At 40.0% G+C, this 25109-nt stretch overlaps 1 protein-coding gene across 3 annotated transcripts in view; it reads left to right on the plus strand.

The window, feature by feature from the left end:
• The window catches only part of ZNF277 (zinc finger protein 277), a 708300-nt gene that overhangs the window by 309469 nt on the left and 373722 nt on the right, over positions 1–25109 (plus strand). For all 3 annotated transcript variants that reach the window (XM_044088678.1, XM_044088676.1, XM_044088677.1), the window contains one exon: positions 16296–16387. In XM_044088678.1, coding sequence (XP_043944613.1) covers positions 16296–16387 — 92 coding nt within the window. The remainder of the gene's footprint in view (positions 1–16295; positions 16388–25109) is intronic.

Genomic DNA, 25109 nt, shown 5'->3' on the forward strand with positions numbered 1-25109 from the left:
TCCCACCCAGTTCGGGTTTGTAAAAGGCAGATCATGTCTCCTAAACCTGATAGACTTCTTTGAAGCAGTCACCAAAGCCGTAGACAAGGGTAAAGTGGTTCACACAGCCTATCTAGATCTTGCCAAGGCTTTTGACACCATCCCCCACGATGGAATTATAGATAAACTCACTAAACTAGGTATAAATCCCTATGTCACAAGATGGGTTGCCAACTGGCTCACTGACAAAACCCACACTGTGAAAGTAGCAGACTCCAAATCCGACTTCAGACCAGTGACAAGTGGAGTACCACAGGGTTCAGTCCTGGGTCCTCTCCTGTTTGGTATCTACTTCTCTGAAGTACAGGCTAACACAGAAGGTCTTTGGCTAATGAAGTTAACAGATGACTGCAAACTAGGAGCCATAATCGAAACTCCTAACGATGTGGACATCCTATAAAAGGGCCTCACTGAGACAGATGCCTGGTGTCAAAGCCATGGCCTCCAAGCTCAGTGCCAAAAAGTGCATTGTCATCCCCTTTGGTAAAAACTCTGTACCCATGAACTACAACATAGGCGGTAGTATACTTAACACCAAAAGTGTGATAAGAGATCTTGGGACACAAGTGGACTGTAGTCTCTCCTTTGATCGCATCGCCACAGTAGTCAGGAAATCCTTCTACGTGGCACAACTCGTCACAAAAGATTTCTCATTCAGAAAAAAAGAGGTCATTGTTCCCCTCTACTCATCACTCATTAGACCCATTATAGAGTACAACTCCCCTTTTGGTATGTACCTCACAAGACATCTACAACAACTGGAAAGGCCGCAGAAATACCTCACAAAGAGGATTACTGGCCTCAAACAGATGTCCTACGCAGACCGTCTCAAAAAACTCCAGCTTTACTCCGTCGCATATCACCTACTCAGAGGTGATCTCTGCCTAACATACAAAGCTATTTCAAACCCAGAGCTGTTGGACATGCTCCACTTAAAGAAATCCCAATCCCTCCGAGCTACACGCTCTAGGGACCTAAACCTTGTCACCACAATAAACAGAACATGCTGGAGGGATAGATTCCTGTCCCAGAGACTTCCCATACTCTGGAATAAACTACCTATCTATATCAAACAAAGCCCCTCATTAGCACTCTTCAAGAAAAATCTTGATGATTGGATGGGAAATAGGAAATTCACCCCGGGGATCACCTCTGTGGCTCTGCTCGACAGTGGCACAGGAAAATAATTTTCTTGGGTGGCAAAAGCCAGGGTACCTTTTTGGCTGGGCTTGTATAGGCCCCAGGGCCGATAGCCTAGTACCTACCTATGAAGCAGAAGGATTACATTCAGAATATTGGGGATGTATGTAGATATTTGCTTACAGAACAGGATTCTGTAACATGTAGATGCTTCTACAACTGCAGTGGTATATATGCTTATTACCTGCAGGAGAGACATACTCAAAAAAATTATCTTTAAGTTGTTAATAGTGTTTTAATTTGCCACTTTTGATGGAGTACAAAATGTGTTCCCTTAATCAAGGTCAATTTAATTATATTTTCAGTTACTGACACTCAATTGGCCAACACTAAATTAAGTCAAAAATGGATAGCTGGAACTACAACTTCTGTTTTTGCATAGGAGTTGGCCCCCACTTGTAAATGTATAGCCCTTCCTGTAGCACTGCCACTGCACAAAGTGGTTAGCCCCAGTGGGGTTGATGGTGCTTTTTAGACTACTGTCAGCTGATCAGATGTACAGTAAACTCTGTTAACCAGAACTCAAGCAACTGGCAAAAAAATATCAAAGAAATACCATACAATTTTCATGTGTTGTATTTTCTGTCCGTCCCCCCACAGAAACATACCTTATGTTTTTAGAGTTTTAAAAAGAAAGTTAGGAATAAATTCCATCTCTCCCCAACCTGAGAACAAGTCAAACCAACCAAATGATATAGAATACAGTATTAGTCAGACTTATTTTTAATAGTAACTCTCAAGCAACCAGAAACTGCACTTATCCAGCATCTACCAATCCCCATGGGTGCCAGTTACCTGAGGGTTTACTGTAATAGGCATGATTGGTACCATTCAGCTAAACTAGCTCTACACACAACAAATGAACTAATTGTGTTTAGTGCTTTATTACTGTTTTTTTTTATATAGAGCACATTATGGCTGGTTTTAAATAGGTGATTTTTCTTGTTTAACTGTTAATTGTTTCATGGTGTGATATGTTATTTATAACATAGCCCTATTTTTGCACCAGTGCTATCCCATAACCAAAGTTTATTTTAAATGTATTTACATTTTGTAAACTGGGATAGAGTACTAATCCAAGCATGATCAGTCGCAGGCTCAGTTTGCGTTAAACAAAATAAGAACAACATAAAATGTAAACAATAATACATTGGAAACAAAGACAATAATAAGTGTGCAGAAATTTCTGAAGCATTATACATGGAATAATGCATAGACAGCTGTAGAGTACACAGAGTAGTCATATTGTGTACACATTTGTCAACATAATCATGTGTTACTTCCAGGATGACTACACACTGATCAACAGCTTAACTGCAGCTCTCCCAGACTGACAAAAGAAACAGAGATAAGGGCTAGAAATTCTACCAGTTTTATCAGTTACTGGATAGTAAGTAAAGTGCCTGGATGCCAGCAAAGAAGAAACGTGGAGAACCTGAAAAAATCAGCTAGAAAAGGTGAAGGGAATACACTTACTGGAAAGAATCCTGCAGCTGTTTAGCACAAGAGATGGCTCACAGTAATTTTGAGGAAAAAGTAACTCAGATGTGATCAGAGCTGATTAAATAAATGAAATGTTGAAGTAGTATATCAATTCAAATAACAGAAGGTTGGAAAAAGGGAAAAAAACTTTAAACAGTTGATTAGATGAACTGATAAAACTGCAAAAATCAGAGGCTGAAATGAAAAACATGTTGTTCGAGTATGAAAATGTTCAAGAAGAGCTGTTTCAAAAATGGTAGTTAGGGAATAGACCATGCATTTCTGCTGTACCAGAAAGACCAGAGTGAACAGACTGTATTAATTTTATGAAAGCACAAATAATCAACTGGAGTAGTATTCCACAGCAGGATTTGTTAATTGAAAGGTCACTTCATGTGTGTATTCCAAACCTGCCCATGAGAAAACAACCAAGACCTGTATTAGTAAGGATACAATCATGCCAGCAGAAATAGTTGATCCTAACAAAACTGTGGTAGATGGGCAAAGTATTAAACATTGGAGACAACAAGCTGTTTGTGGAAAATGATTACTCACTGTACACCAGGAAGAAGAGAAGCAAATTTATCCCAGCAATTAGGGAGTATTGAAAGGCAGGTTTGAGGTTCAAGCTGCTGTAACCAGCTGTCTTAAGATTATTTTTTTCCTAGAGGATCACAGTCATTTTTGATGCAAGACAGGCTAAAGAGGAAACGTAAAATGTGTCTAAGAAAAAGTGAGCCATCAAACAGAATGGGGCTCTGTTTCTCATTCTTATAATAATAAAGCTCCTAGAGAGAACTTGCCAATGAAACCTTTTTCAGTGTTTAGATTCAGGAGTACCTTGGATTTGAACTAGAGTCTGGAGTTGGGAGATTAAGATGACTGGGAAGAAGATGAGCAACACTTAAATTAGTGAATTGTGAGATTATAATGCATAAGTCACATTTGTGATGTATGGCTTTACAAGAAAGAGTGGCTGAGAAAGACTAGACTTTTGCTGATATTGTTAAACGTGGGTGGACTGAATGGCACAAACACCACTTCATATTAATGTTTGGAAGGAAATTTAAAGAAAGAAGGGGGGGGTAACTAAAAAAAAAATTTTGTTATTGGCACTATTTGTATAAAACATATCATGATATAAATTGCATGTTGTATAGTAAAGCATTTTCAGTGACTGTTGTATATGATAAATATATTACAGTTAGGTACTTTTTTCTGTAGTTTTAAGAAGTGTGGGCATTACAATGTAAAAAGAAAAATGGCTGGACAAAAGCATGCTTATATTAATATGTTGTAATCTTGCGGTGTTAGCATGGGGCATGGGATGTAAAAGGGCACTGATTTTAATATATGCGTAGAGCTGAGATGTCTTCTGTTATTTTTGCGTAAGTGACCGTCTGGATTAATGCCCTTGGCTTAATTTACTAACAGGTTTCTTTTTATGTAAGCACGTGGGCTTTAGAAATTGAAGAACACTAAGAATGTAATAGAAAGTTTTCCTTTAGCAAATAAATATTTAGTGTGAGTTGAGAAGTCTGCAACTGAGGCCCAACTGTACATTCTTTTTTTTTGTTTGTTTCCACAGAGATAATCTGACTACAGGTGCAGGCAATAAATCGAGAGTTCTGAGAATAAAATTATAAGGTACAAGGATAAGCAGCTTAGTAAAAAATAAAGTTTTAAATTATTGGTAGTGAATAAGAGAGCAGCTTTCCTGGAACTAAAATCCTTAAATGCATTTACTAGAATGCTGTATAATTTATTTGTATTTAAAGATAGCCAGTGCACTTTTTTCTTGATTCTAAAAGTTAATGTTTTTTAACAGTATACAAGCTGGTTTTCACATCAGGAATGGGAATAAAAATAAGGCAGTAATAGACAGTAATTGGTGTAAGCAGGAGCACAGGCTTTAACTTCCACCTTAGCATGGATAAACTTAAGGTTAGGTAATACCTGCGAGTGCAGCCTTCTTTTGATTTGGGACAATTGTTCCTATCAGGAGGATTAAACTTCATTATTTAAAGATATACATCGTTTTGTGTGTCTATTTTAAGTTAATATGTTATCGGATGTTCTGAGGTATGTTGTTCTGCTTGAGGGTTTTAAATAAAAAGTTTTGTTAAATATGATATAGCTTTAAATGGACATGTAACACAAAAGCTGTAAATAAACTTTTAGAAAATTGGTTATACATGATAGTTTTGAATAATAACATCATAATGGCTACAATATCCATATTATTTTGGAATGTGAATGGCCTCATAGTTATAGAAAGAAATGTAAGAGTGCTGAATTATATTACGAAATGCAGAGTACAAGCAACAATGCTACAGGAGTCACATTTGAAAGGAACAGAGCATGTGAATTTAATAAAGGATTTCAAGATGGATATTCAGCAGAATATCTGGAAAAAAGGAAACTGAAAGGACTTATACTAATTGCTAGAGAAACTCCAATAGTAATCAAAGAGGAAAAAAGATAATTGTAGATTTGTGGTGATATGGCAGTACTGGCAAGGAAGGAGTGTATGTTGGCATGTATTTATATGCCACCTAAAACTGCTATTATGGAGCTTAAGAATATTTTGATAGAAATAATCCACTTTCAGCGGGGAATATTACTTCTGTGCTGGGACTGGAACTTGATTTGCAATACTGAGGCTGTATCTGGAGGACCCAGAAGAGAAAATATAACAAAAGAAGGTTGATATCAAGGTACAATAACTGGGATAGATTGGAAAGAAATTATATTTCACAGGAGCATGTGCATTTAATTGAAAACTTTGGCACACATCAACTAACTCTTTCAGATCATGCAGCAGTAACAACCAAGATAAAAATGCAGGTTAATGAAGTAAAAATGAGACACTTGTGCTTCTCCACCCATTTGTTAAAGAGAGGAATTTAAGGAGTGGGCAGTGGAAAATTTTCAAGAACTATTAGGGAAGATAGAAATGTTTTCAGAAGTTGTAGCTAGTGAGTGGGTTAAAGTAAAAGCATAGTTTAAAAATAAGGTAGAAATAAAAGAAAAATTAGAGATGGCAAAAAGTATCTAATTATTTAGAGGGCTGTCAAAAGTTAAACTATTGCAGAATAAGGGGAATCTCACAAAAAAGAAGAGGAGCAACTGCAGAATGCTAAAGATGGGGGGAGTATCTGGATAACATGCATCAGTTTGAAAGATTGCTATTAAGCAACTGTTTTTTTTTTTTTTTTTTTTTGATAACTCCACAGCACAAAAACTTGGCATCAGAAAGTAGAAAGGGTTGTTGCCAGACTTGGGTAGCCTATAACATGAAAAGTAGCCATAAGTCCTGTAGAAGTATTAGAGATATTTTGGACATTTTATGAAAATTTGTATATAGCAGAGAAATGTGGAAATCAAGAAAGACCACCATTGGAAATAGTTATGGAAGATACAAGCATACCAGAGCTAGAGGTAGGTGGGGCTCAAAAATTAACAATTAAGATGGGAGGAGATGACTTAAAAATGGTGACATGTAATCTAGCTGCAGGAAGGTCTCTAGGAATCGATAGTATTCCTGTGGAAGTTTAGAAAATAGGAGGGAAGAAATTGATAAAGATCCGGAAAGTTTTGCTTAACATTATTTTAAAAGGAGAGGAAGCACCAACATCCTGGAAGAATGTGGTGGTGGCTGTAATACCTAAAGATGGTAAAGACCCATCAGATCCAGCTTCATATAGGCCAATTTTATTTTTAAACCATAGTTTTAAAGTGTTTGTCAGTAACAAATAAAAGAATGGCAAACGTTTTGCCAAAATTGATAGAGATAGATCAATGTGTTTTTTGTGGAATGGGGACATTTGACAGTGTTAATAAAACACTGATGATCCAGGGGGAAGGAGAATGTTAAGAAAATACTGTTGCTCTTGGTGGGCCTTGATGCAGAGAAAGTATTCAATAGAGTAAACTGGGATTGTATGAGCAGTGCAATGAAAGCATTTGCATTCCTGACATAATAATAAGGTTAATTAGGAGGGTATGTGAAGCATTACCCAGCAGTAAAATCCATGGCTGTAGATGATTGTCACTGTTGAAATGACACCCTGACCTCATGTACAAAAATCGGGAAAAAGGGGGGATGGATGGATGGAACCAAAAATTAAAGTGGGAGGATTCCTCTCTGATAAGTTGAGTCTGAATAGTGGGACCAGGCAGGGTTGTTCTGTTTTCCCTTTATTATTTGCTTTATATTTAGAGCCACTGGCAAAGAAACTAAGGGACTTAGAATTCAAGGATATAATTGTTATAGTAATCAAGGAAAGTTGACTTCATTTGCAGACAATATTATTTTGTACCTGATAAAGCCAGAAAAGGACATCTCTGTGTTGTGGAACATTTTGAGACCGTTTCAAGTCTTTTCAGGATATAAAATTAATGAAGCTAAAGGAAAGGCTATAGCTGTAAACTATGCATTAAATAATTCAGCAATACCCATATTTATGCAGACATAAATGATTCTGTTATGGCAGCTAAGGATATTTGGAAAGAGATTAAACAAAAAATAATATAGAAACTAGAATGTATAGTATATGGATAGCAGGATACTAGCAATGAAAATGTTTTTAGTCCATTTAGTTTTATATACAAGCCAGGTGTATTTTTGTCAACCGGAGAAGTTGTGGACAATAATAAATAGTTGAAGGAATTTATCTGAGAGGGGAAGGGTCAAGTGGGGTAAGCTGATCTTTCCAATACAACAAGGTGGTTTAGGATTGCCTGATTTGAAGGGATAGTTTAGAGGTATACAGTTAAAGCTCATGTACATATAACACATGGAGAAAGCTATAATTCAAAGCAGAAAGGGATGATAATGAAGCAGGTAGGAAACTCAATAAGGGGAAAGAGAGATTTTGGGTGCTAGTCCATAAGGAAAATAAAGGCCATTTAGAATATTACATTCATAGAGTAGCAGAAATTATTTTAAGAACTAAGTCAGCACAAGAATGGATAAAGGAGATTTTACTGATACAGATGACTATAGTTAGGGATACAGAGAATCGGCAAGAGGGATCTGAAATATACTAGACAAAACTGGCAAAGGAACCAAAGTGTTGGGAGCAAATACCTAGCGAGGGAAAAGTAATAGAATAGGAAGAGGCCAAGAAGACATTTGGTTTGCAGTCTAGAGACTGCCTTACATATCAGGGATTGATATGAGTACAGGCAAGTACAAAAGGGTAGGGGAATCCTAAGTGAAATGGTAGAGTTTTTAGTTAAATCTTGTTTTCTTTTGTATAAATATAGATTTGCCTGTATCTTAAGTGATAATTCAGGGTCCCTATTAATTTAGTGAATGGCATATTCGGTGCACTTGCATTGAACTGTTCATACTGAGATTGCTGTGCAGCGAGGATCAGGAAATTTGCCCTTTCTCCACTGTAGTGCGATCTCAAAGTTGGTATATGTAATTAGTGGGAGTGTGTGGTGGGTGCAGGCCCACACACAAGCGGATTTCAATGAATAGCATTTCCTATTAAATGTTCTAGACTTTTCATGTGTATACTAAAATTTTAATAAATATCATTTAAAAAAGGCTCTTGGGCATGTTTTTTCTTTTACAATGTAAAATAGAAAGTGCTAGAAATTAGCTTTAAAGTTGTTTGCATATATACAGGGAAAGGGAATTAAAAAAAAAAAGTTTATCTGCTGTTTCAGACTGCATAGTCAGAGCCATATAGTTGCTATTCTAAGAACTAAGCCAACACAAGAATCGAGAATGGAGATTTTGCTGATACAGATGACTGCAGTTAGGGATGCAGAGAAATATCAGTCTGGTACAGGAATGTATTATAAAAGAACTTGAGCAAGAGGGAGTATATAAATATTTGGGAATTGATGAAGGATCAACAATAAAACATGAACAAAAATGAATAAAATTAATATTGAAAACAACTCTGGAACCTAGGAACAAAGTATGGGATACAAAGCAATTTGCTGTTCCTGTCCTAACTTACAGATGTTCTTCGTGTTTCACTGTTGCAGTCATCACATTTGGGTTATCTGCCTGCAGGTAGCCCTCAGTCGGCCTGAATACCAGAGGCTTTGGATTTCTGCGTCGGATGCTGTCGCTTCTTCCATGACGTCAGGTCGTCAGGGGTATAAATCTTGCAGCTGACGCCATTACATCCGTCTTTTTTGCCGTGCGGTGCCCGAAGCAGAAGCAGTTCGCAAGTGCTGGTCGGCCGACTCCTGAAATTTTCGTTTTTGAGTTTCAGACCTGAAGTCTTCAGAAAGATAAATACCCTGTTGGGGATCCTTTTTTATTGCTCTAACCAATATCAGAAAAAATTAACAATTGTCTTGCCTGTGGAAAGCAAATAACTCCTAGAGATTTTCATTCTTACTGCGTCATCTGTTTAGGCCCCCAGACCACGATGTCCCTCACTGTCGGTTTTTTGCCTTGTTCAACGTCCAAACTATTCGTCGTCAGGCTATTTTTTGTAGTTTACTTTCATTCTAGATCTCCATACTCCGAAATGGCTTCGTTAAGCCATCCAAATACCGATCTTCGGGTTCCTATTACATGAACGAACTTTTCAAAGTTCGAATGTCAAATGGTCGACACCATATGACTGAACTTTGAAAGGTTAGAAGGTTAAATGTAACAACGCCGTATGGTGCAGAATGGGAGAATTCCCCTTTTCTGCACAGAAATGCGATCAAGTTTATATATTTAAGTAGGGGGGTGGGGGGGCTTGCCCACCTGCTCAGAGCGTTAAGATAAGTTTTTTTTTTTTTTTTTTTTTTGACGTTTTATTATATATTCGAAGTTTTAAAATTGGATCATATGTTGTTGAACATATGGGATTCGAAGTTTTGAAACTTCGAATATATAATATCGACCCTGATCTTCCTAAAAAACGTAAAGATAAAGATAGACAGACCGCTTAGGTCCAAAACTGCCGACAATGCTTCCATTAAGCTAGTCGCCAGTCCACCAGTACTCAGTGAGGCACTTTCGCAACCCCTGATACCCCACTACTACAGATTCGCAGGCCTCTACTGAGACCCATTCAGAGTCCGGTATGCTGTGAAATGCTTCTTCGACTATGGAACCTGCAGATGTCTCTACCTTGGATGGGTCCGGAGCCGCTGTGCAGGCACTGGCTTCTGAAGGTGTATTCAGGCCTACCGATTTTTGTATTAAACCGACTTTGTTTCAAGCTAAGAATACCGAATTAAGCCTAGAATACTGACAACCAAAGCTCATTCTCAGGCCCATAAGCCTCAAAAACAAATGATTAGAATGGCTGAAGATCTTATTACCTTAATTAGGGGAAGCCGGCCTTCCCCCTCTAAGAAGCCTAGAACTGATTTTCTTTCTGTTTCTTCTGATCAGGAATCTGATATCTCTGTTCCTTCTGACTACCAGGATTTACCCTTATCTACTTATGAGGATTCTGATGCAGAGGATTCCATTCCCTCTGCTTCCCCTCCATAAGATTTTTCTTTTGGTGAAAACTTGCATACCCTTTGGGAGCATTTCCGCTGGGAAAGCCAGGACTATTCTCAGTCCAAAAAGAGACTTGGGAAATTTTTAAATCTGCCTCAACACAGGCCTCTAGCTATCCCTCCTGTTCTGGAGATTGTAGATGACGTTTTCTTGGAATCCAGCCTTACCCCAGACACATTGCCTCCAGCTCCCAGGAAACCTGACCGGTAATACAGAGTACCTGACTCTCACAAATTCCTTTTCAAGAATCCTACTGCGGATCCAGAGACCATTTCCCAAGGACCAAAAGGCATTAAGGCTACTACTGCCAAAAATACTACCCCTTCTTATAGGGATTCTAGAGCTTTAGACAGATGGGATAAGAAGGTAGGTACTTCTGCTACTTTGGCCATTAGGACTTTAAATTGCCAGTTTCATCATATGTTAAAGTATCAGCAGCATATTATGGGATTAATTAAATAGAAAATGATGTTGATTCCGGACTGTGCTGATCACAAAGATTTACAAGAGTTAATGCATTCTGCTGACCAAGTAGGTAAACATACTTTGCAATGTGGTTTTAATGCTTTAGAAACATCTTGCAGGGCTGCTGTCACTGGATCTGTACTTAAAAGGCATGCTTGGCTTAAGGAACAAAACTTGCCAGATCATGTTAAAGCTAAATTACTGGATGCGCCCTTAAACCAAGAGTGCCTTTTTGGCAACAAAGCAGACGAAGTCCTCAAAAGGATGGAGGAAAAAGCTAAATCTATGCAAACTGTTAAAGATTATTTCTTACAAGTACCGCCACCTACATTCAGTAGGCATTGGCCTTAAAAGAACTGGTCCTTTCCAGTCCCTTCCAGGCCTTCTCAGTCCAAACCCAGGAGCACCAGACCACCAAGACTTCAGTCTCAGGCTGTGCACAGATCTAAGCAGTGGGGGGGGGGGCACTTCCAAAGCAGGGAGTAGTAAGCCACCCCCCTATGGAAAAATGGCACAATGACTTATCCTTAACTCTTCCAACCCTTGCTCAACTGCTTGCTCCCTTAAGAGGAAAACTCGCCGTGCATGCAAAAAACTGGGAACTCATTACCCAGGACAAATGGGTTTTAAACATATTTTCCCTAGGAAACAGATTCCACTTCCACTCACTCCCAACCCCAAGTGGATGGCCAGACTTCCCCCCAAACCAGTGGGCGGAGGCCCAAAAACAAGTGATCTATCTCCTCAGTATCAGGACTATTCAACCTGTCCCAGCAGAACAAAAGGGGACAAGATTTTTATTCAAGACTGTTCCTGCTTCCCAGAAAAGAAAACTCCTGGCGTCCTATCCGGGACCTTTCTATTCTCAACACCTTTGTGGTGGCTCCAAAATTCAAAATGCTAACTCTTCAACAGCTTCTTCCTATGCTGGTCAAGGATGCCTGGCTGGCAACTCTAGACTTAAAAAGAAGCTTACCTGCACATCCCAATAAGGGAATCCTGCAGAAAATACCTATGCTTCAGGGCAGGCTTCATGCACTATCAGTTCTCTGCTCTTCCCTTTGGCATATCTACTGCACCCAGGATATTCACAAAGTGCCTAGCTCCAGCCATTGCATTTTGCAGGCAGAGAAATATTCAAATTTACCCATACTTGGACGATTGCCTTATTCAGGCAGAGAGTCAGGACTTGCTATTACAACAGCTGGCATTTGTAAAGAGACTTCTAACTTCACTGGGGTACACCATCAATGAGAAGTAATCACACCTATTACCCTGCCAATAGATTGTATTCCTGGGAGGAAGCTTGAACACAACTTTCCAGATGGCATTCCTCACTCCAGAGAAACAAGTTCATTTGACTACCTACTTCAAACTACTGGCCAGAAAAACCCAGCTATCTGCAAGGAAAATCCTGCAAGCCCTGGGGTTCATGGCCTCTTGCATTCTGTTAATTCCATATGCAAGACTGCATATGAGGAAACCAGTGGTATCCAAAACGTCTATGGTGTCAACAATCTCAGGACCTGGAAACAATGATTCCTATCATTCCTTGTCTAAGGGCAGAGTTCCTTTGGTGGGCCGAGGCCTGCAACCGCAACAAGGGACTCCCTTTCACTCTACCCCCTGCCACCCAAACCCTAACAACAAACGCATCGTACTATGTATGGGGGGCTTACATGGCAGGGCAGTGCATTCAGGGTAAAGGGAACCCAGAACAGCATATCAATCAAAAAGAAATGTTAGTTGTACAGAATGCTCTGACAGCCTTCAAAGACCTTATTCTTCCAGGACTACTATTGGTAAAGACAGACAACACCACAGTTATGTGGTATATAAACAATCATGGGGGAACCCTTTCCTACCCATTCTGCAGACTAGCCATGGCTCTTTGGAACACAGCCTTGAGCTACCAAGTGAACCTACAAGCTCAATTCCTGCCAGGCAAACTAAATTCACTGGCAGACGACTTAAGCAGAAATATCATGGACCCACATGAATGGAAGCTGGAACCCAAAATATTCAAGCTCTTGAGGAAAAAATGGGGAACACCAGAGGTAGACCTGTTTGCCTCCACTCAGAACTACCAATTGAACAAATTCTGCACCAGAACTCCCCACAGGTCAAGCTTGGAAAGTGGATGCCATGTCCTTTTCCTGGGAAAGCCTCTCAGTTTATGCCTTTCCCCCTCTGCCTCTCCTCTCGAAGGTTCTACTAAAGATCAAACAGGACAAGCCAAGGACAATAATGATTGCACTAGACTGGCCAAGCCAGCACTGGTACCCCCTTTTGCGCAGTCTGACAGTGCTACAACCTTGGCACCTGCCTCAGACCCCCTTCCCTGCTGTCCTAGCAGGCAGGCCGGCCAGATTCTGCACCCTCAGCTTCAAACCCTGAACCATGCAGCCTGGCTAATTCCCCGAGCTCACCTCCAGCAACCCTCAGTAAGCAGGTGCTGGATGTCTTTCTTGAGGCAAGGAGGCCTAGTACTAGAAAATCCTATTCAGAATAGTGGAAAAGATACTGTACTTGGAGCCAGGCTCAGGTGATGGGCACAACGGTGCCCAGCTTACCTCATATTCTAGATTATTTAACAGAAATGCTCCACAACAGCCTATCTTTCTCTTCAATTAAGATTCATGCCTCTGCCATATCAGCACATTATAATACCGAGCCACCCCTCTTCTCTCATCCCCTGCAAAAACAATTCCTTAGAAGGGCCAAAAATTTTAAGACCCCCCCCCCACACACACACACACACACACACAGGAGAGCTCCCACTCCAGCCTGGGACCTTAACTTTATATTGGAAAAACTCACTCTTCCCCCCTTTGAACCAGCTGCTACAGCAGAATTGAAATTCCTTTCTTGGAAAACAGCTTTACTTCTAGCCATCACTTCAGCAAGAAGAGTGTTTGAACTGCAGGCCCTCATGGCAGTGGAACCCTTCATTATCTTCCATGCGGACAGGGTTTCCCTCAGGACTAATCCATCCTTTATGCCAAAGGTGGTGTCTAGTGTGGCTCTAATCTAGTCCATTCATTTGCCTACTTTTTTCCCTAATCCTCAGAATAAAGGGAAAAGGATACTGCATTCTCTGGATGTACAAAGACAGCTTAGATTCTATTTGGATAGGACTAAGAGTCTCAGAAAATCTGACCAGCTGCTAGTTAGGTTTGCTGCAGGGGCAGAGGGGAAGGCCGTTTTAAAGCAAACCATTTCAAAATGGATAGCACATTGCATCCATTTCTGCTACAAACACCATGGAAAACCTACCCCACAGGGGATAAGAACACATTCCACCAGTGCTGCATCCACCTCTACTGCATTTCTCAGAGGAGTTCCTACCAGGGGCATACTGGAAGCTGCAACCTGGAGCTCTGTACATACTTTCACCAAGCATTACCACCTGCCTATCTTTTATAAATCTAGAGCTGGATTTGCCACAGCAGTCCTACAGGGCCTTATTGCTAGCCCTAATGCTCTACCTCCACCCTTCCTTAGCTTTGGGAATCAACCCAAATGTGATGACTGCAACAGTGAAACACGAACAATATAGTACAGTTGTGTATACTTACCATAAATGTAGATGTTCGAGTGTATTCACTGTTGCAGTCCTGGTTACCCTCCCTCCAGCCCCTTGTCTTATCTTGACTTTTACCTTTCCTCCTTATTTGGCATATATTATATCATGTGCATTTGCTTTTTGCTGGGTGTGTTCCATACCATATAATTGCTTCCTTTTGTGGGGGCACCTGACATCTGGGGCAGGAAAAACTGATGTAATGGTGTCGGCTGCATGTTTTATACCCCTGACGACCTGACGTAATGGAAGAAGCGACAGCATCCGACACAGAAATCCGAAGACTCTGGTATTCAAGCCGGCTGAGGGCTGCCTGCAGGCAGATGACCCAAATGTGATGACTGCAACAGTGAATACACTCGAACATCTACATTTATGATAAGTGTACACAACTGTACTTTTTGGAGTGATTGGCTGGTCCCAAAAGTGACAAATCAGTTGGATGGGAAAACAAGAAAAATGCTTCACTTTTATCACATTATTTCTAAAAGTCACTATGTACCAAGATTATATATTCCCTGTTATGAAGGAGGTATGGACCTCCTCTAAATGAATTACATGTATAGATCCTCAGTCGTAGGACTGCATACATATCTGCTGATCTCACAAGATCCAAACATAGTGAAAGTTTTAAAACATGAGGAGAATAAGTATAAGATAACTTTCCTGCTTAGTTTAGCAGAAACATATTGGTATCAAGTGGGAATGGAAATCAAAGCAGAAGTAGGTAAAAAAAAAAAAAAAAAAAAAAAAGGGCAGCAACCTGAAAAAAAAAAACATTTATGAGCTGAAGAATCGGAAGAAAAGGTAAGAAATGTAGAAAATGCATAAATATAGTTGCAAGTACAGAAAACTCTTGGAACAGCCTCATGTCGATCAGGACCGAACACAGGAAAGGTGAATTTAAACCAAAAAGATGAAGGGTTAATATTGGGGGACCAGGATAATGGACTTGCGTACTCATTGGTTTACAAAGTCCATTGAACATATGGGTGAAACAGACAAATCCAGGTTCTGTAAAACAGAATTGAAAACAGTTGTACATTTTATAGCTGGGTGTGATACATCAATGGCAGAAGGACTGTATACTGAAAGGCATAGTAATGTGGCAAGCCTGTTGCATTGGGTATTGTGCAAACATTATAATACTGAAGTAGCTGAGAAGCATTGGAAATATGAGCTATAAAGCATTATAGAAGATAATGTTTATATCATATGGGATTACCCATTACCAACTGTTCAAAAAATAGATGCAAGAAAAATAAATATAGTAGTCCATGAAATAAGACAAAAGTGGAATTGATCACTGAAATTGCTACACCCAGTGACTACAGTGCCTTACGTACAGAGACACAAAGTCATGAAGTACCAGGATGTACAGGCAGAAATGAGGGTTATGTGGAAGAAGAATACCCAGACAGCTCCAGTAGTGGTAGGAGCAATGGTTCTTATAAAAATAATTTACAGTCATACTTGGATGTTACTGATACATGTAACTCCATATGAATTGCAGGAGTCAATTCTGGGCACATTGCGAGTGCTGCGAAGAGCACTTCTGCTAACATCAAAGATTGAAACAATACTAATTTCACAAACTTTAATCATACTTTGACTTAGGAATGGGATCCATTCCTGTAATAGTGTTAGAAACCCAAAAGACTTGGAGAAATTAAACTATTTCAGGAAATGCTTTGTGGTGGGATTCATGCAGGAATAGTTCATGTGGTACAGGAATGGGTGATTAATGTAAGAGTCGTATTGCTGATACTGGATGTCATGTAAGCGATAAATTTGTAGTAATAAAATAAAAAAATTCTTGAAGCAGTTTTTATGGTATTCATCCATGTGAAGCATTTCTGAAAGATGATAATAACCACGGCTAAACAGTTTCCAATTTGTGATTAACCAGCTCTCCTGCTTTGCACAGTAGTGTGACAGGCTGAATTTTGATACTGTATATATCTGTGTTGACATCTTTGTCTAACCCATTGTAGGTCACTGACCTAAGGTATCTGATGTTGTTCTTTTGTTTTCCATTAATAACAGGAAAATGTTTTGGAGCAACAACAGCAAGAAAGGAATGACACCAATTTTCGCAGGGTGTGTATGTTTTGCAGCGAAGAATTCTCTGGAAACAGGTATGTATCCTTTTTCTGAAAATGGGTATGTGCAAGATTTGTATATAATTGCATTATATAGCATGTTTGTGTCTTTCCTGAATTTGCCAGTCTTTCATAACACTGCTTCAATATATATAACAAAGTTTCCCAGGCCAGCTGGTAGTCCAAACAAAAAAAAAGAAAAATAAGGGTTTTGTTTAAAGTGATTCATTGATGTTGTTTTTCTTACCTTTGCACCAAGACTTGTGGTGCACTAAGTGCTAAACTTTATTTTGGCCTCCATTGGCTAATTCTTGTAGCCTCCATTGTTTAAAAAAAAAAAAAAAAAAAAAAAAAAGAATACATTAGAAAGTATTTTCTGTATGTTCATGTCACTGTGCCACTTGGTATGCTTTGCCCTTAAGTGCGTGTTATATACCACAGGAATAGCATGTGGCTGCATCCATATACTTTATTGATAAAGCACCATGCATGCAGAGGGGCACATCCATTAAAGTCTGGTGACCATCCCAGGTAGTCTCTCAGGTGATGTCAAGGGTATAGTAAATATATTTGGGCCGTGTTTTAATAAAAGCTTACAAAGGATTTTATTTATTAAAATATGATCCAAGAATATAAGGACTGATAAGATGGGACATGCATTGCAGCAGTTAATATAACATTTGCCACAGTACAGATACAAACTTCAGAAAAAAACACTAAGCAAATTTTTGTGATTGTTACTAATGTTTAAATGTCTGTGAATTTCTTTTTCTTGTGTGGCTGTGTGATAAACTGAGAGACTGCCAGCCCAGCTAGATAGAATTTTGTGAATATTTCTATGTCATTGTAAATATTAATATGATCCACAGGCTTGTTTCACAAATGTAAGAAAACTCTGTTATGTGCTGATCTTCGAAAATGTAACCACAGTGCACCCTGCTGGAAGAAAGCAGAAGTGTGTATAAACTCTATGCCCATGTAATGTATGTTTTCATAGTAGAAAACTGGGACATACAGAGTTAACTTGCAAACTCTAAGAAACTAAGCTAAGTAAAGAATTTTATGACTGTGTGATCTCAAGCTAAGAGACAGGATGTCTGGGCTGGGAGTTTCTTTCTATTGTCTTAAGACAGAGAGAATTATTAAGTTTCACGTGTAAAGTGTATTTTATTGCTCTGTGACTTCCTGGCAGCTGCAGATCACAAAGAAGTGTTGCATTTTAAGTTCTGTTAGCCTGGGAACTAAATCAGACGTGACAAGAATGGTGTAATCTGAGATGAGTCAGCAGTAATGTGTAATGTCATTTTAAGAACTATCTCAGAGGGAAAGAGGTGCATTTTGTGTTTTAGTCTGAATCTGACAACAACTCACCAGCACTTGCCTTGCTCTGTAAGTAAGACTTGTATCTCAGTATTTCTCTTAGAGATAGATAGGAATATAGCCCAGATTAGTGTAGATGCTTTCTATATGTATGTGAGATTATCCTACGGTGTTGTTTTAAAGTATTTCCTGTGATTTCTGAACTCTCTTGTCACTGTGTTGAATTAATGAGTATTGTCTTGTTTTTATTTATTATTATTACATATTTTTGAACCTTTTAACTGTGGCTGTTTTGTGTAGAAATATTTAAGCTCTGAGAGTACTTGCATGTATTTGGTGATACTGTACAAGCCACTCTTAAATACCCGTCAAGTCTCAGTCACACTTACCAGTTGGATAATAATAACATTGCATAGTAGAATTGGACGCCCTTTGGTAAGGGCCTGTAGAGTAGCTGATAAGAGTAGTTGGTGGCAGTGATTACTATCTTATAGCCTGGGCAGAAGGGGGCATAGCTACTGAACCTGTGCCAGCCTTCTCCAGGGGTGTCTGTGTGTTTGTATATAAATCAAATCTCAGTGTGTGTGTGTGTGTGTGTGTGTGTGTGTGTGTGTGTCAGCTACTTGGGCAGGGACACAAAGCACTGATTGGACAGAGAGGGTACTGGAGGTTCTAGCTTGACTACTCAGCTGAGATCTGAACCCTACAGCTATGCCAGCTGGGAGTCTTATTGGGGATCTGGAGAGAAAGGGAGAAACCAGCCCCAGACTGACTGCGATTTCTATGTGCTCTTAAGGGAAATTGTACTTTACTGTGTGTGTACTTGTTATCCTCCCAATGCGCACATCCCTTACTGGTGTTAATGGTGAGGAGTGAGGCTCCTTGATTACTGGGCCATTGCACAGGCGTCACAGACTGTTACACAGATGTTAAAAAAAAAAGGTAGTAATCCATTGTTGTATAATATAGTGATCAATGTTTTAGCTTATAAAATTGGAAACATGGATTTGAAACTCATCAGCACCCCAGTTTCATAATATGTGACTGAAGAAAGCTAGGAAGTTCATTATGCCTTTTGCCACTGCTGTATAATTGACCTGTGAGTTCATTAAGTGTACCATTTACAAAAACAACCTGTCATGCCCTTAAGCATGTACATGTAAATTTAAATACTCATGAGTTAGGTTGTAATATACATTTTTACTGGAAGAAATTGTCAAGTAATTTCAGTGTGTTTCAACAATGAGAAGTTTTTCTTTTCGGCACACACCTTATTTTGTATCTGCACCAAGTAGCTTATGCAGTACTTAACTGTCTGCAGATTGGTTATTCATTTGAAGAGTAATTCCTTTATTTTGGGGAAATGGGTAGTTTTGATGCTAGAGTTCTGGAAATTTGATAGCTGCAGTGATTTACCATATCTGTGTGGGCTTTTGTACAGTTTCCTCTTGAATGGTTAAGGTGCTTTAGTATCACCAAATGATGAGAAATCCTCTGTGGCAGAAATGTGGGCCAAGCAGTGTGCTGAAAAAGAAAAGGTTTTATAGTAATGTACATAACTGCTCCTAACTTTAAAAGTTAAAATCAAGCAGTCTAGCTTAAAAAGTAGTAACAGGGACACAGTGCTCAACCAAGGCCTCCTGTGATCTTATAAACAGCAGAAAGAAACTGTTTTATAATTACCTGAGGACTTTAGTGGCGTAGAAGTCGGTATTACAGGGTAATCCAAAATATAGAGTATGATCAGTATTCTGGCAGAGAAATCCAGCTCCTAGTTCAGAAACTGGCAAGTAAGGCCACTGTTGTATTACCAGGGTGACCACCAATCCCACCCAGATATAGTACCCCAGTTAAATTGACGCAGCCAAAGGCATAGTGGTTCATATCCACAAGGGAGAGTCCGCAGCTGACCCTGGGAACTACAGGTCCATCAATCTCATCACCAGTATCCTGTGAAGGGGCATGAAGAGCTTTGTCATGGACCTGTTTTGGTCAGAAATGGGCAATTTCCATCTTTTAGTAATGAAATAATGCAAATATGTTAAGGGAAGGTCACACCTACTATGTCTGGATGCTTGGTTGGAAAGGTCACACCTGTCTTAAACAAGAGTTTAAGTGTATACACAGCTTGCTTTGTTTTTGTGAAGACCTTCAACATTATTGCCATGGGTGAATTATAAACAAACTGACTGAGCTGTCAACTGTCATCACTGGTAGAAGTTAACATTGAGATGCCACAAAGCCCAGTTCTCAGTCCATATCGTCTTTTCAGACCCATCAGTTTATAACAGTGGCTTCTGGTTAACTAAATTCGCTGGTAATTACAAACCAGCTATCACTACTCTTTCGCCTTCAGACATGGTAGCTGTCCAGGAAAGCTTGAATACATCCTGTAACTGGTATATAACTAATTACTTGGCCTTTATTGTTGACAAGTATGGTGTAGAAACATTTGGAAAGTGGTAGCACTTACTACATTCTGTACTGAAGGAAAACCGCTTAAGATAGATTCTGTTAAGTACCTAGATACAGTCAGGAAGGGAATCTCACCTTTGATCAGTGGTTACCTCAGTGCTAAGAAATGCCTTCAGTGTCACCTATTTGATCCTCATGGGGATTGCTAGCTACCACAGGGAAGTGATCATTCCATTTTGCACCTCTCTTTTTAAGCCATTTTTAGGGTGTAATGACCAGTTTTATAGATCTTTGATAAAACACTTGTCTTAGCTGTATAAGGCTTAGTGGCACTTCATTAAGTGAACAGGGGCTTGGCAACCTGGGTTCCTCAGATAAATTTCATAAGTGCTTCACTGTCATACTGCCTCCTGAAAGGGGTGAACTATTCCTTTTTTTTCTGAACTGTGAATTATCCTGTCCTTTTATAGAATCCCACTGTGGAGAGTACTAATTAGACTGCCACTATACATCATCCCTGCAAAATGCTATAAAATACATTTGTATACTTATTTTAGTTATTTACCACCATGACAGTCTTCCTTGGTCATATTCTGTAAGCTCAGCTTCAATAACATCATGTAGACCCTTCACATTTTCTGACTGACTCATTTGCTTGACCTGTGTGTGGTAATCTGCCCTTTGACCAATACATAGTCAAGGTTGTAAGATGATCTTTTGTTGTTGCCCAACTTATAAGTAAGGGTATGGCATCCAGGTCCAAGGAATTTATAGCACCACTCTACTCTGCCCTTATCAGACCAGACCCATCATTGAGTACAGTGCCCATTCATTATGTGCCTGACTAGACATATGCAACAGTTGGAATCCCCACAGAGGTGCCTCACCAGGAGAATCCAGGGTATTAACACACTGTGCTAGATGGATCACTGTAGAGCCTTCCTCTATGCTCCCTCTCCTAGAGGTTGCTGAGAGGTGATCTGTGCTTAGCATATAAGTCATCCATAGAGCCAACCCTGATAGAGCATTTGCACATCTGCAAAATGAACAGCACCACAAACACTAGATCTAGAGATTTAAACTTTGCTTGTGAAATAAGTAGAGCATGATGGCGAGACAAATATATGTCTGTGTCCCTATGCTCTAGAATAGGCTCCCCATCCATGTGAAGCAGAATCCATCCCTAACCGTGTTCAGATGGAAAATTGTAAATTCCTTCCTGGACTGGCTACTGTCTCTCTTACAGTCAGAGGCTGACAGTAGAAATTCCTTAACAGATATTGGATGTGAGTGTGAATTCACCCCCCCCCCCCCCCCACCGAGGCTGGTCACCATGTTTTCTATAGACAGAGGCTGACTGTAAGCATTCCCTAACTAACATAACCCCCCCCATAACTTTTTAGCAACCTCCTAACTAACATAACCTTCTCCAGTTTAGACACGCACATTAAAAGGGGATGCAATTGGGTTGGGTTGCATGGCTGGGCTTATAAAGGCCCTGGTGGTCATTAACCTAGTATATACCTATAGACCTGCGATTAGCTTGATCTGATTGTAAGGTGAGGCTTATATTAGAATTTTATAAGGTGTTGTGTACTATATCTTTCATGCTTTTTTTCCTCTTATTTTCCCAAGGTAGGTCTTAGCCCCCATGCCTGCCAGCCATCAAGCCTGTCCACAGTCAGAACTGAGAGCATTCATTCTTTGGTGGTAGTTAGTCCTCTGTAACCACAGATGTGAGAACCATAACAGTGATGATATCTAGACTGTAAGACATTTGTGATGGCCCTAAGCCCATCTTCTGAGCAGGGAGGGATAAGTGAAGCAGATCACTGCAGGGCTTACACTGCTTTCCCCATATGGGTGCTTGCTTCTGTATGCCCATCATGAAGGCTTCCAGTCAGCAGTGGCTTGGTGACCCTAGCACCCACACCTGATGTTGTCTTTTGCATCCTAACCTGTACTCATGGGAATTTGTGCAATGTCCTTCAAGAATGCAACTGCAGTCATAACATATGGGTTGTCCTGCGTCAGGCAGCCCTCGGTCGGCCGGATTCCAAAGGCACTTGCGAACTGCTTCTTTTTCGGGCACCGCGCGGCAAGAAACACTGAAGAAGATGGTGTCGGCCGATGCCTTTATACTCCAGCCGTTCTGACGTCGGAGAGGAGGCGACACCAGCCGACGCCGGACCCAGACTTTGGAATCCGGCCGACCGAGGGCTGCCTGAGGCAGGACAACCCATATGTTATGACTGCAGTTGCATATCTATCAGACATCTACATTTATGGTAGGTACAAAACTGTAATTTTTTGTTGTTGGCTTCAACCCCCCCAATCCCTCCCCTTCTAGCTCCAGCAGTTGCCCCCCCAAACCATCAACCCTCCTCTGCTAGCTCCAGCAGTTACCCTCCCAACCATCCATCCTCTCCTGCTAGCTCCAGCAGTGGCCCTTCCAACCATCCATCCTCTCCTGCTAGCTCCAGCAGTTGCCCTCCCAACCATCCATTCTCTCCTACTAGCTTCAGCAGTTGTCCACACTACTCATTTATCCAGGTCACCTGGGTGAGAGTCAGAGCTTTATCTCCTTGTACCACTGGAGATGGCTTGCATTTTTCTGTTTTCGATGTTTGTTTAGAAATAGCTTTCTCCAACTGTACACTGCAAGCATGTACTGTCGAGTAGAACAACTGATATTGTTGTATAGATTATATAAACTAGATCGAGATAACCTTTAAAAAGAAGATTTCCATAGGACCTTCCAAATAGTTCAAAATATTCCATCCTGTTAACTTTTCTAGTAAAAGATAATTTTTTCTCAGTTTGTTTTATTTAGCTTGTTCAAAGGCTATCTAACACAGATATAGCCTTTGAACAAGGACAAAAAATTTAGCTTGTTATTATGTAACAGGTGGACATTCTCTTTGGTTTAAACAGAATAGTCAAGAGTTTAAATTGGTACTTGTAGTTGTCTTTGCATCACTATAAATTTGTTATTTGATCATGTATTGTGTGGTCACAATTTGTCATTTTTTACCAAGTTTCAGGGTGCTATGTTTGTTGACATTAAAGGTTCATAGGTGAAAATACCTAAAGGCCATTTTAAGCCTAGTCAGTAACCCAAAGTCAGAATCAAACCCTGTACTTTGCGTCTGTGATGTGGAGACCTTAAACATTATGCCACCCCCCGACCTCCAAAGGGAAATCATTACTACAACAGGTAAGGATTTTTGTAGAGTATCCTGGAGAACTTTGGTGTCTCCTATTGAAGTAATTGCATTGCCGAATTTCCAGTTTCCTGTGCATTTGGTTATTTCAAGCCCATTTTTCCATTTTTATACTAAAACTAGTAGTGTAAAAGAAATGGTCCAAGTACAGACCCAATTCCATGGCAAAGAATGATGAAGCTCTGATTGCAGCTCAGATGACTTGAAACGGATTAGTGCCTGGGTGTTAGAGGAGCCAGGCTGTGGAGAATGAAAATTAACAGCTAACACCAGTTTGTCCCTCGTAGCAAGACAGAATGTGTCTGGGTCACAGCAGTGCTGGCACCTGGTAGAAAGAACATCTCATGGCAAACAGCAGGTGGCCAGGATGTATCTGACTTTGATAAACAATGGTCACTTGTTTTACAGTTTTAGCTGCTGGAGGGAAGTGGGGAGTGTTAAAGATAAAAAAAAATCATAATGGCTGCCTGGATGATGGCCTCCTCTAGTTGGCTGTTGCCCCACAGGAAATGAATGGCCAGCTGATTGTGGAAAGTCAGATAGCTGGCAGGTAGCAGTGAATAAAAAGATTAAAAAAAAAATAAGAAAAAAAAATAGTAACTGATCCCTGTATACCTGTGGGATACCACAGGTAACCCTCAATCCCCCCGCCACTTTGGCCTGTTGTGTTTCATTGCTTAGCCTATGTGTTACACATTAAACTGTATGTTAATGTTACTAATTTGTCTGGATTTCACTTATGGGGAATAGTATTGCAGGTCACACAAACCCCAGGCGAAGAGCATGTGATGTTAATCTTTTTTAACAACTGCTTTTACCTCTTCACAAAATGCTGTTAAGTTTCAGAAGGTTCCCATAACAAAGGCAATATTGATCCACATGTTGTACGAACAGGTTCCCATATCATCCTGGATAAGTGGTACTGTGGTGCTGTGCTTGTACTAGTTAGGCTGATGGTTCACGAAATTGCTTTGGTATGACACCCCCACCCCATGCATTAGTTTCTTCACATTGTAGTGTCATAGACCTGAAATGTCCACATACTGCCAACTACCATAGGGGTCCCACAAGGCTCAATATTGGGGCCTCTACTATTCTCCATTTTCACGAACAAACTACACACCTCCACCCAGCATGCCTCACTTATATAGTATGCAGATGATTCAACACTAATCTGCTCAGCCCCATTACTAACCACTTTGCAACAACTTACCCAGGAATCCTTCATCTCCATGGAAAGATGGATTACTGATATCCAATTTATCCTAATACCCAACAAGACCAAATTACTCCTATTTACCCCCAACAATTCTAAAACCTCTCCTCTTTCCTTCACTATCACCTCCAGTAATGGCACTGTAATTTCTCCCTATCCCCATACCAAACTCCTTGGTGTAGAAATAGACACAAATATTCACTTTGATGTCCATATTTCTTAAACCATCAAAACAGTATATAAAAAATGGGAACTCTATACAAATACAAAAACTTCCTATTAGATCAAGCACAGGTCACCCTAGCCCAAACCCACCTGTTGTCTACCCTGATGTATGCAGCACCAATCCTAACTCAGGTCAGGAAATTAGACCTAGACAAACTTGTCATGTTGCAATAAAATTGCAAAATTTGCCAATAGCTCTGCTTTTAGAAGCCATCATTGCCTCACCCTAAAGGAACTACAGTGGCTTGAACTTCCTCATTTACTTAGTTACCACCAACTAGTTCTTGCCTACAACATTCTAAGGAATCCTCACAAAATTCCAGATCTAAACCAACTACTAACCCAATATTCAGCAAAT

Source organism: Protopterus annectens, chromosome 11.part0 (assembly GCF_019279795.1).
Source record: "Protopterus annectens isolate FY-2018-M chromosome 11.part0, PAN1.0, whole genome shotgun sequence".
Taxonomy (NCBI): domain Eukaryota; kingdom Metazoa; phylum Chordata; order Ceratodontiformes; family Protopteridae; genus Protopterus; species Protopterus annectens.